The sequence below is a fragment of the Acanthopagrus latus genome, chromosome 18 (assembly GCF_904848185.1).
Source record: "Acanthopagrus latus isolate v.2019 chromosome 18, fAcaLat1.1, whole genome shotgun sequence".
NCBI classification, from domain to species: Eukaryota; Metazoa; Chordata; class Actinopteri; order Spariformes; family Sparidae; genus Acanthopagrus; species Acanthopagrus latus.
In genome coordinates, this window is record NC_051056.1 from 20,910,646 (window position 1) to 20,923,716 (window position 13,071).

The window sequence follows — 13,071 nt, forward strand, 5'->3', positions numbered from 1 at the left end:
TCTCCCACCACTTTATTCAAAGTCTTACATTCATCTTCCTCTTTCTGACAGACTGCAAAAAATAAAAGACAGACCATATAACACTCTGGGAGTAATCCATTATCAGAGGTTCTGCTTGGCAGAGGACAGGGTGAGAAGGACACAGGCTAACCAACAGGGTACTTTTACAGAATAATTGCAGGGTCTACAGGTGGTTCAGTGCCCAAGGGCTTGCCGAGCATGTGCAATAAAAGAGCTAATTAACATGAAGATGAATGCCATGAAGTCACTGGATCAAAGACAGCTAATCATGATGCCCAGGGGAGGGATCAAACAGATAGATAGCAGAGAGCTAAGAGCTGTGAATAGCTAAAATAAAAAATGAAAAAAATATATAAACTTATAGAAAGTCAATTACAAAGATTGTGAAGAGATAAAGTTTGAGTCTTCAGTTGCAATGATATCATGGTGAGTGGAAAGAGGAGTTGAAACTATGCAGGGTTTCTTATATCTAGATAAACTAAGTAAGCGAGGCGAGGGATCCATTTTGTAAAAGAGAAGGTTTTTTGCCGGATGAAAGAACCTCACGATAATATGCCAACCCACATACAATTTCAGAGTATGCATTTGTGTATGAGTTTACATAGTTATTCGATGTGTAGTGGTGGGGAGGGGGGTACTTCTGTCATAGTGGCTAGGCTAAATGGGACAAACTTCGAATAGAGAGCACTAAGGGAGCCAGAATGTGGGGGAAAATACTGTGCTGAATTTCAGAGTTCAAAGAAAAACACTAAATAATGCATGCAGGGCAGAATTGGGCTGCTTTCCACCGATAATAACTCTGGCAGCCTTAAAGGAGGCCAGCCAGCCTGTGTGTGTGTCAGGACGCATTTAGAAGCAGTGCAATTAGAGCCTCCTGCGGTGAGCAACGGAGACCTGCCATAAAGGAGTATTGAACACTCGAGACATGGCCTGCACCTCCATTTTGCTCCGGTTTAGTTTACTGTAGTCAGCAGGTGTCCTAGTCAACATTTATAGCTGTCACTCAGGTACACACATTTTAGCATTTCCTGTTTGGATTCAGTAGAGTGACAGGAAGTCACACAGATCAATCCTCATCATAATAATATCTTGATCTCCAGAGAAAAGTTATTGTTAGCCCTGGGGCTGGTAGCAAATCTGTGTCTTGGATGGGGAACAAAATCTATTGTCCCGTTCTGAGTAAAGTGAAGTTAATATCAGGCTTTAGCAATCTGAGTTAATCAAATAAAATCAGTACGTTCCAGAGTTAGTCTTTTTTATTATTCCCTTCTTCCATTTTCCCTAGATACTGTATTCTTGCTGAGTTGCAGTGGAGGCACAGAGAGAGAACTTTTGTACTGAAAGGACAGCAACTCTGGAAGGTAATCACTTGATCTGCTCGACTCAGACTGCTGAAGTCTCACTCTACTTTGGGATGTATTTTTGCATAGAACAAGGACTCCAGATTCTGCCCCACTTTCACCTGCATTGAAAGCATATCAAGACAGGATCTTTTAATGACAAGCATGCAAAAGAGGGATAACCACTGCAAGCACAATCAGTTTCAATGTTAAGATGACCATTCCTTGAAATTTGTGAACCTCTCTTTTAATTATAGGAAATGCTTACAGATACATTATATGGGCTGACTTTTACCATGTTCACGCTACAGGTCCCTGAAAGTTACCATTTACCACATCTATCATTGTGTGTCAGGGATCAGAATAGGACACATATTTCTCACCCACTACATTATGAAATTTATTAGTCTGATTAAGCCTTTGTTCCTTAGTAAGTTCCGACAAACCTGTAGCACAACTCAGCCTACACTGATCCACATTCCCTCTCTGGCTCCACCCTGTGGTATTTTTGGGCCACTACACATTTGTCATCCATATAGATAGAAAATGTAACATGAATTATGGCCAAGTTAATGTTAAATTTGTCATTGACAGCAACACAATAATCGTGTAATTGATTGGAGTGGGGTGATCAAAAGTGAAATATGACTGAAAATATTGCATAACAATGTTAGATTTTTCTGGTCGATTTGTGTTCTATATCAATTTGGTCTCTAATGCCCATGAAAGTGCATGAATACAGTTGTCAATTCTAAGGGTATTGGGTGATGGGTAAGAACACACCATGTAGTTTGTGTGTTTTGGTTTCCAACTCACCTATCAGGCCTTCAATGTTGAGGCTGAGGTTGCGGCACTTGAAGTCAGGGTCCGCTCCATTCCTGTGAAGCACGATCTGAGCAATACACTCGTCTATCAACTTGTAGTACTGAGGCCTGCAGGTGGGAGAGTGATGGATGGATGGTGAGATGGATTAGGAGACAGGAAGAAACGGAGAGATGGGAGGAGGATAAGATGAAAGGGATGAAGGAGGAAGGAAGAAAACAATGGAGAAGGAGACTCTGTTGTATGTTTTTTACAATACCAGCCTAGTCTGGCACATGATGTGTGTGTGTGTGTGTGGGGGGGGGTATTGACGGCGAGCAAGCCGGTTCATTTGTTGAGACAAATGTGTGAACACGCAAGCTTCGTCACTATGTCTGAATCTGAGATTGGCTGTCTGTGTGAGCATGACGGTTTGAGTTTCTTGTCACAAAGATTGATTGTGTGCGACTGTGTTCGTGAGAGTGTGTTGGTGTATGTCCAGCGCTCCGTGTCTGATCAAGCCAACTTCACACAGACACTCAATTTTGGAGGTGTCTTATTCCCTGACCCCATTAGATGCTGCCAGAGTCACAAACTCAATACTTTATTTATTCTGTCTCCCACCCTCCCCTGTCTCTCTTAGTCACTCTGCCTTTGTCTAACACTTATTCCACTACTTCACTATTCTTCAAGGTTTTTTTTTCTACAGCTACGATTTATCCATGGAGCGAGAGAGACATCTAGTGTCATTCTGTAAAACTGAATGTATATGGCTGGATCCAAAATTAGGCATTTTTCATGAGCCTGAACACATTTCACTTAGAAATTACATATACATATATATCATTAAATTGTATATCTGGATAAAGGTGGTTGGTAGGCCTGAGGCTGCATACATTGCGATAAATTCTTAGATAAAAATACAGATGTCAGTGTATTAAACTAGCTAATTAGCCAATTACAATCTTTATACATGCACAGTGTGCATGACCAAGTATGACCATTCATACTTTTGGGTTTTCTAAGAAATTGCTAGGCTTCAGTCTCTACTTGAGATTGAAATACAGTGAGACCAAGCATGAAAAACGACTGAAGCAGCAGGTGCTCTTTCATTCATTCCCACACAAGTACTAACCCTTACATTCCCTGTACGCCACTCCTTCAGTCTCTCACCATCTACCTAGCAATTTACCTCAACTCTCAGCTTCTTGTTCATTATTGTCTCGCCCTCCACCTCCCTTCTCTTTTCATCTCTGTAATTATCAAGCTGTATTTTCTACCACTCTACAGCTCTCCCTCCCACCCTCACTTCCTGTCTCTCTTTGGAGTCCATTACAGAGCAGTCCTATTGTCTTCCACTGGATCACCTGGATGGCGAAGACAGGATAAAAAAAAGAGAGACGAAGAGAGGGGAGGCTAAAAGACTTCAGCTGGGACTATTTCTCTGGGCTAAATTACGGTTATCCATCCTCACATTTCTATTCCACAAACTATATTCCAAATACACCACAATTTCTTGCTGTTCTGATACCATGGAGGCAACACTGGACCAACACAGCTATCTCAATTCAAATGTCTGCAGGCCTGCACATGTTCTTGTGAGTTCGGCTGGTTTTCAATGATGATGAGTGAAACAAAGCATTCGTCCTTTCTGTGTTGAGAGGTGTGAAAGCAGACACGTGTAGATGTGCATTCACTATGCCATACAACTCTTGTCCTTAACATTATGCTACTCGCGTCTCGTCATTCAATCATTGGCTCTTCCCTTCTCCTCTGTTTCCTTCACTAAACCCTAGACACAGGGAGAGACATTAGCATATTTCCAGTGATAAGAGGTGATGATGTTCATTTCTATTAAAATGGAATTGGACTTCTTTGCATGTATTAATTTCTCAGCCTTTGAATGGTGCTCTAGCAAAACAAACAGGGAAAGGAGGAAAGGGCTGAGAGGAGGATGTCAAGAGCAGGAACTGAGGAAAGGGAAGAAACTCCTTCCCAAGTTCTGCATATGTCTTGGTTATTCTTTTAACAGGACTGTTTGGGCACTGCTGAAGAAACTACCACTGATAATTACATGAGCACTGTACGTGTATGAAATGGCTGTGTGATCGACAAAACAGCATTATTTTCTGACATGAAACTCAATGTTATACAACCACTATAATTAGAAAACTCTCCTTTATCTTTGGTTTGTGCTGCATGCAGCTTTTCTCTGTGTGCCTAGTCATTCAGAAAATTAACAATTAGCATTATTCTTGTTTTTATTACCCATAAATGTATGTTTCACAATAATAGAGCAGCAGTGATCAGAAATCAGTAAGTCCCAGATGGCATGATATCTAAAGTCTTGTCACAAAACAATATTATATTAACACCAATACATGAATGTGTGAGCAGGGGCATATGTTTGAGAGTAGGGACATGTATGTGTGCGTATCTGTCCATGTGTTACCTGGCCAAATAATCATTACGGATCAGCAGCAGGTGCTGCATCAGGGACAGGAAGTGGCTCTCAGCCTTGGAGTCCTTCACAGTGTTGACTACGATGTCAAACACTTCCCTCACATCACTGAAGCAGAGTTAAGGCTCAATAACAAATGAATAGAGTTACAATAAGAATACAAATATTAAAAAATCTGCCTATACACATCTTCAAAAATCAGTGACAATCGATGACAGAAAAAATCTTGTAACAAAATTTTGTGCAAGACACTGTTTGTGCACTGCAGAATTATTGTGACATACAAGTCTGGAACCACTTTTGTAGTCCGTCTGATAATATTTTTCTATAGGGACAGTGGTGCAATCTCAGAATGTTTTGAACAACTACCACCATCTGGTCCATCACAAAATTATGTTTCAAAATTCATTTTCCTACTGTGTTACATTATTTTTGTTTGCAGGTAGCAGATAACAGTGTTGTATTGAGGACGGCATCCTGCATCTTCACTGTTTTGTGGTCCCCTTGGAGACACCTGGTGTTGAAAATTGTAACAGCATGCCAAAAGCAGCATGGAAATTTACCACAGTTGGTGAATTTCCTTTTGAGCCCTTTTAAAAACAGATAGATATAATAAACTTTTAGTAGAAGTACACTTCTTTTAATCAAAGTCCACACTGGATTACCCATTATGTGTAAGAGCCGAAAACAGTAAAAATTAAGGGGCAGGACAAAGCAACATGTCCTGGGACAAGACAAAACAACTGTAGAATAGAATTACATAGAATAAGCTATTAAGGGGCACATCTCAGGTCCAGCTGCCTCACTCCTTTTACAGTGTGGTCAGATTTTCATGTGTTCAAAATTACATCAAAGTGCAGTAGCTCAAACCATCAAGTTCACATGCAACAACTGAAAGTAATATGTTTTGGTTACACTTATCTGTATAAACAAAAACAAATAGTTCAGATATGGCATTAGAGCACTGACAAAGAACAATTATGCTTGTTAAGAATGAACACACTGCATCATCCTTGAAGAAATTCAGTGGCAAGGTTGATTGTACAGGGAGAGAAAAGGAGCAATGTGATGTCAGGCAGATAGCCGAGTCATTATGCAGGACGTATATGCACATAATTCTATATAATACTCCAAATCAGTCTGAATTAGACAATCATAATTAAAGTTATTCCTTATATTATCAAACTAGCGAATTAGTGTTAACATAAAAGCACAAGCAAGCAAAGTTATGATCTAAACCAGAAAAGAGATTTTCAAGGTCAAAAAGCAGACTGAGCATTTCTACAAAGTGACAATTTTGCCCAGTGGAAGGATATTCCATCTCAATTCGGATGTCATCTAGACGTGCTTTGAGGTCCTCAGAGTCATCTTCAGCCTGCTCATCAAACACTGTGAGTTGCACCCTCAGCTCTTCGTTTTCTATCATGCGCACCTCCTGCAGGGAGAATGATGGGGGATGAAAAGGCAGGGGGGGAGCATGGCAGAAAGAGAGTGACAAACATCTGAATTTAGACAGTTGAAAGAAAGTTTTACACCACATATAAGTGTGTGTCAGCCACTTAACAAGACATAGCCATCAAGAGTGAGAGAGACATGACTTGGATGTGCAAATGTGTGTCACTTTGAGAGAAGCTCCAAAGAATGTTTTCGGTACCGTCAGCTGTTCTCTGAGTCCCAGCCTTAGTAGTTCAGAGCGAATATGGATCCTGAAGTCCAACTCTTCTCCCCGGCTGATCAAGGCGTTGATCAGCTGCATGCATCCACCCTGGAAAAAAAACATTATAGAGTCAGCTCCATGCTTCATGTTTTACACTAAGTGGATAGATGATAACTAGAATACAACCACTTATTTGTCAGCTGAGCAAGTCTTTTACAATGCAGATTGCTAGTGCTGTCTATCAAATGCAACTAGATTGGTATCATTTGTCACAAACAGTATGTGTGTGCATGTGTCTGTATACCTTAAGAGCAATGTTGTGATTGTTCATGCCAGCAAGGAGAGGCTGAAACCTCTCAATGTCCCGTCTCTCTGCCTCCTCAGTAATGGCCTCCAAAACACGCTCATGACTGCAAAGAACAGTTAAGCACATCATATAAAATGTTAAAACTAAACAAATACAAATACACAATTAAAAAAAAACAAAACAAAACATGCATGCAAAATGAAAAAACACTCTGTGTTGCATTATTTGATGGCCTTTCTAAACCTGGCACACAGGGCAAAGCTTAAAAGTCCAGTGTGCTGGATTCAGGGGAAATTACGATGAAATTAGAGGTAGTGATATGGCCTTGAATTTCACACATTTTTAGGCCATATAGCAATCGTCGATATATACGATGGTATTTTGAAATCTTCTCCAAAGCTCTTCATAAATGTAAGGTTTGGACAACAAAACTGATTATCACAATATGTTTGAGATAATAGCCCCTTCTTAGATATCGCTATGGCAACGTTAGAAAATAATCACCTGAAACAATGAATGACCATTTCTATCTATCTACAGAGGGAGAGGGTCTTCTCCCTTGGGTTCTGCCATGTTTCTACAGTAGCCCAGAGTGCACAAACCAAACACTGGCTCTGGAGGGGGCCTTTTGTGTTTTACATGTTTTAAGCAGACATCATAGGGGAGGGTGTGACAAGGGATATTTCATTTGTTGCAGTCTATACAATCTTACACACTGGACCTCTAAAAAGAGCATTTTATGCAATACATGTGTTCATATGTTAAATTGTTGATGCCAAACAGAGCAGTTCTGTCAATTGATATGACACTGCACAGCACTTTTAAACTAACTAAACCAGATTTACTACTACTGCAGTTAGAAATTATAGTCCTGGACAATCACATCATGGTACTTGTTTATAACTTATCAAATTACATGGTGTCAACATTTCATTCATGCTTACAGGTTCTCAGGATGTTCCAAAATGGAGATGGCAGAGAGCAGCTTGACAGCATCCACCATCATATGTGGCACCCGAGGGTTGATGGCTTTGACCAGCAGGGGAATTCCCTCAACTGACTCCAGCATGGATTTCAGACCATACTAAAGAGGAAAGAAAGGAAGGAGGAAGAGAGAAAGTAGAATGAGTTAAGAGCTTTATGGTTTCTTGTTAATAGCAAAGCAAAGACGGGGCTTAATTGGTTCAAATTATAGTATTACCTTCAGGGCTTTTGTGTGATATGGACTGGACCCCATTTTTGCGTGTATAGGGTTAGGGGTGAAGAATTTTCTCCTTGGTGCAAGGTAATAAAGACTGGTATTTATTTTTATGACTTTGTTAACTCACAGTGATCTTGATTTGATGAGCTGTTCCATGTAATAGTAAACATGCCTCCGGGAGAGCTTTGGATCATCACGTAATGGTGGACACTATTTAAGTACTCTGTCACTTTGTTAATGTTGTGTCTTAAGACAGGAGGTCTTTGCTACCAAAACATCAACCTTTTTTACATAAATAAATGCAGAGTTTAAAAAAAAAAAATGTGTGTGGGAAATACTTGTTTTCATTGGAATCAAATTTCGGTGTTTACATTAAGAGAATGAATATTTATTGGACCAGATAATCTGAAAGCAACAACCCTGGAAATGACAGGCATATATTTTATTTTGATAAAAACAAAAGTAGTTTTGCAGTTGGTTGAGCACAGGCTGTACTTGGTAATTGGTTACCAAGTTTTTACAACAGACTGTTATTATTATCCTCATATTGCCATTGACTACACTAAGGCGATGACAGATTTAATGTTTGATAAATGAAATTCATAAAAAAGATCTAGAACTGACCAATACCACAACTTTCACAAACAATGCCCAATTTGGTTCATTTCACGCTATGTCTTTGACTCCTTGCCTTTTAATTATTTTGCTTTTCTGATAATGATCTAAGACAATCAGAGTGTAGTATTTTGTCATTTCTATGTACCACATATCATTGCTACTCAATAACTGTGTGATGAGTAATTATAATATGTGACAGATTTTGAAGGGATTAAGATTGATTACCTAAATTTAGACACATCATCACACTCTCAAACATTGTCTATGACTGCAATCACTGTAATGAACTGGCCAAAGCTGGTCACACTGACTTCATGATGCCCTCAAGAGGAGAAATAGTGACACTACAACAAATACAGGGATTGGAATAAATATTGTTCTATGAATAGTTCTGTCACTTACATGCAGCAAGCATGTGCAGTTATATCGATGAAAGGATTAGGTATTTTGATGTGAGTGTAGCAACAGTCAATTTTCTTACCTTGTTGTTCATGAAGGCTTTTAGACAACGAATTATCTCATGTTGACATTTCACTCCCACCATTCTAGTTGGTGAAAGAAGATGGACATAAGAAGACATAAAAACAAATTCTGTGGTTATTCCAAATTCCTGTTGTTTAAGTGTCTTACGGGTACTCGTCTTTGTCCTCCTGTAGTCTTCTCAGCAGATTCAGCAGCAGGGCCAGCCCCTCATCTCCAAAGTTCTGCACCCAACTGGAAATGACAAGACGGCAAGATTTTTCAGAAAAAAGCATGTTAAAATATTTTTTGTTGACAAAGAATTACTAAATAGCCTTAGTACATACACATTTGCTAAATAGTTTGATTTTGTGAAGATGGCCCAGGTATAATGAATAATTGAATTTATTTGAGCAATAATTGTATATTACAAAGCAAATACAATGGTTACAATCGCTAATCCCAGATGAGCAACCTAGTTGAACTAAAGATGTCAGAAGAAAAAATAAATCTACACAAATTGATATAATTTAAGTTAAACATCTGAGACAGACTTGTATTTGTTCAATATTTATGTTTTTACTGTCACACATCTAAATCATCACTGCTCTGGAAAATAGGTTTTAGAAAATGCATAACAGAGTACATTGAATAGAGATTAGCTGTGTGAGGGACTGCGTAAGAATATGTTTCTTTTAAGTCACTATCTAATAAAAGCTTATATTGCAGCAATTGAAACACAAGTGATGAGGTCTGTATTACATTTACACATCAGGACACTGCCACTCTTAATATTTTTCTTTGCATAATGGCTCACGGTCCGTCAAATTACAGACTGATGTGAATTATCTATGATTTTAAACCCTCTCAGGTAGACTGACATTTGGATTCAATATCAGGGGAATGACACAGTTAATTTCAAGCAGTTCTTGGATTTATCTGGCTCAGTGTTTCTATTTATTTATTTATTTATTTCAAGTATTTTTTTGGCCTTTTCTGGCTTTATTGATAGTACAGCTGAAGATTGTGACAGTAAACAGGGTAAGAGAGGGGGAGTGACGCGGGTACCCGGGCCGGGAGTCGAACCCACGTCAGCTGCAGAGCCTCGGCACATGGGTCGCGTGCACTACCAACCGAGCTAAGCTGGCTCAATGTGTTATCTTTATACGGAATATGTAGCTATATTACCTGACAGGGTTGTTATTGAGGGAGACTCGCAGAGATTCCAGACAGCTCAGCAGCTGTGTGTCTCTGTAGTCTGATTTTAACTCCTGGATGTACATCATGGCTGATTTGGAGCCCTCCTTCTGGTCTTGGCCCTAATCAACAAACACAAACAAACACAGCGGGTAAACAAATACAAAATAGTTTGTTTTCTTGCTATTATATCTGTCTTCTCACAGGTTATAATTGGTATTATTTCCACAAGAGAGCACAGCTGCAGGGCTCCGAGGGCAACAGTCAAGCCTAATTTGAAAGTTTGATTTGCTTTATTAAAGGGTATTGTGTGTAGGATTTCTCTCTTAATAGGCTTATTTCATAGTTAAATGAACAGTGCTAGCTACCATCTGTGCTTGGTTATGTTGGTCCTTTGGGCTATCTGCTTTCATCACATTTGAATATATTACTCCTGCTGCTGCTGCTACTACTAGAAGGGTAGCTGGTCCTACCAATGATGGTTGTGATATTTCTCTGACTCTAGATCTACAAGTGAATGGATTTGTTTTATGTATAAAACAATCAAGCCTTCACTTAAGTACAGACAGTCAAGGAGAGGCCTTTGTCTGCATATTTGTCTGATCAATTAGTCGAAAGAGAATAAAGTCAACCACTAACACTCAGTCTGGCCTCATGACAGGCCGGCATCTACCACCATGTTTTCAGCGTCGAGTAACATATCATGTAAAGGACCAAATGCTTTGTAACTTATGACTTTAATGAACCAGTGCTAAAAATGACTGCAAATTCCCTTCAGTACATTGTGTAAGCAATATCTATTTTGGTACTGACAGCTTTAGATGTGTGGAGATACTGGGAGACCATCTCTCGTTTGATCATAATGTCTTTTTCCCGTAGAGGCTGCTGCTTCTCCTCATTCAGGTTCATATCCACCTGGAGAAAGACAGGAGAAAGAGGATAACAAGAAAAACAAAGGAGGATGAAGGCATAAACAAAGTGGTAAACAAAGCATTTTGAGACAAGAAGAAAGCATAATGAAAAAACGTTTTAACCCAAGCAATTAATAAACAGAAAATGCATACTAAAATGAAAATGAGCAGAACTATTAGGTAATACTACATTACTTAGAAACACTTCTGATATAGTTTTTTAGTGAGTGGATAACACCAAGAATGGCTGGGCAATATATAGCGAAATTATATCATTAACATGATACAAGACTGTATCTTGTCCTAAATTGCGGATATCTTTAGATTGTGTAGAAGCGTCTTTTCCTGGTATTAAAGGCTGCGTTACTGTAAATTGATTTTCTGAACTTACCAGGCAGTTCTACTTGTTCTCATAGTTGCCTAGAACCATTTAGTTATTATATCCACATTACTGATGATTATTCATCAAAAACCTCTTTGTGTTTATATTTTGTAAGAGCACCAGTACTAATCCCTACAATATTTACGCAATATCAAAATTTAGGTAACTGGTCTAAAATATTGTGATTTGATTGTTGTTCACTGAGACCGAACATTTGTGAAGTTCTTCTGAGGAGATTTTAAAATAGAGATTTTATTGTACTGCAATGTAGTCTAAAAATAGGCCATATTACCCAGCCCCAAGTATAAGCTTCCACGGCTGTAAAGGGGAGATAATGAATCTTACACACATACAACACACATCAACTTTCAAGATCTTTCTCACCAGCATCTGTTCGAAGAGCTCCAGGACGTACTCATCTGAATGATTGTGCATCATCGCACTCTGAGCATTTATCTCATAGTTGGCAGCTGAGGAGTGTCGCTGATTGGGATTATGACCAGGTTTCTCCTTGTCCTTTTTCATCCTCATGCTGGTGAAACGCTCCAACTGGATTAGCAGACAACATGACACAGGTTAGAGGAACAAGGTTAGTGAGAAAAAAGTGTAGGGATCACTGTAAGGTTAAGGTAGCAAAACCTAGTCATCTCACGGTTTGAAGACAAGTCTACTCTTTAATGTTCAATGACTGAACATTCCCAAAAGATGTTTTTTCCTTCGTTTTCAGGAAATGGTATCATCTAATTGGTAGAAAGTTTTCAAAAATGTGAGATGATGATTAGGGATTGCAAATGTAAAAGGTGCTTGCCACGAATATTGCAACACAAAGTCAACATGCGGTTAAAACTGGCAGGTGCAAAATGCACAATTTGACCAAACAACGGGGGATTTCCTTCCCTCTGCTTTTAATGACTTTGTGCAATACATTGCCAAGATTTGTGCTTAGAAATATTGTCATTTACTGCCAAATGAAAAACACTTACAACACTTAAATATTAACTTTACGATTCATGAAAACCTTGGCACATATTATAACAGTGGCCCTCCATACTGGTTGATAATAATAACTGGTCAATAACTATAATTTGGGCATTTTCCTGTTTGAGGATCATGAAGCTTTATTTTCTTATGTGCCAAGTTATTCATTCCATTAGTGTGCATTTTCAAAGCATGCACATACAATGTGAGTTCAGAAAAAGACAAGAGATATTTAAGAACATCTGGTTTAGGCTTGCAAGACAGACAGCAACATGACATTAAATGAATAATGTTGAGATGGTTTATCAAAGACCACAAAGACAGATGGAGGAGTGAAGCACACGGGCGATGGGGACAAGCCGTTAAAAACCTACCTCGTCCGGAATCAGCCGTTTGAGTTTCTGTAAAGGATGATTGGATAAAAGGGAGGACAATAGCATACAAGGGTTAGAAAAAAGGAAAAAACGAAGGGGCAAAGCAGTGACAAGAAGGGAGGCAGATGGAGGGACAGAAAGATAAATAATTAGTCAGAATTCAATTACGACAGGAAACCGATCAAGGAAAACCATCTACAGAGTTCATGAGTGACTAACAGCAGGACAAGGGGAAAAAACTATACATAAATTAATATCATAACTCTATTTAGACATTCACACATCTCTCTAGCAATCTAACACATTCAAAATTGGAGATCAATTTGGGTTAAACAAGACATCTGAAAGCTAGTACTTACATGTG

The 13,071-nt window shown here is 39.0% G+C and overlaps 1 protein-coding gene across 2 annotated transcripts in view; it reads right to left on the bottom strand.

Annotated features, from left to right (window-relative positions):
- Nucleotides 1–13,071, bottom strand: part of LOC119007135 (protein diaphanous homolog 1-like) — a 95,807-nt gene that overhangs the window by 62,162 nt on the left and 20,574 nt on the right. Inside the window, exons 2-13 of one of the 2 annotated variants that reach the window (XM_037076544.1) lie at nt 12,708–12,734; nt 11,740–11,904; nt 10,876–10,977; nt 10,054–10,184; nt 9,037–9,120; nt 8,888–8,951; nt 7,532–7,671; nt 6,585–6,690; nt 6,278–6,388; nt 5,940–6,058; nt 4,615–4,731; nt 2,178–2,293 (exon numbers count right to left, since the gene is read on the bottom strand). In XM_037076544.1, coding sequence (XP_036932439.1) covers nt 2,178–2,293; nt 4,615–4,731; nt 5,940–6,058; nt 6,278–6,388; nt 6,585–6,690; nt 7,532–7,671; nt 8,888–8,951; nt 9,037–9,120; nt 10,054–10,184; nt 10,876–10,977; nt 11,740–11,904; nt 12,708–12,734 — 1,282 coding nt within the window. The remainder of the gene's footprint in view (nt 1–2,177; nt 2,294–4,614; nt 4,732–5,939; nt 6,059–6,277; nt 6,389–6,584; nt 6,691–7,531; nt 7,672–8,887; nt 8,952–9,036; nt 9,121–10,053; nt 10,185–10,875; nt 10,978–11,739; nt 11,905–12,707; nt 12,735–13,071) is intronic. The other variant, XM_037076545.1, reaches the window with a different exon arrangement.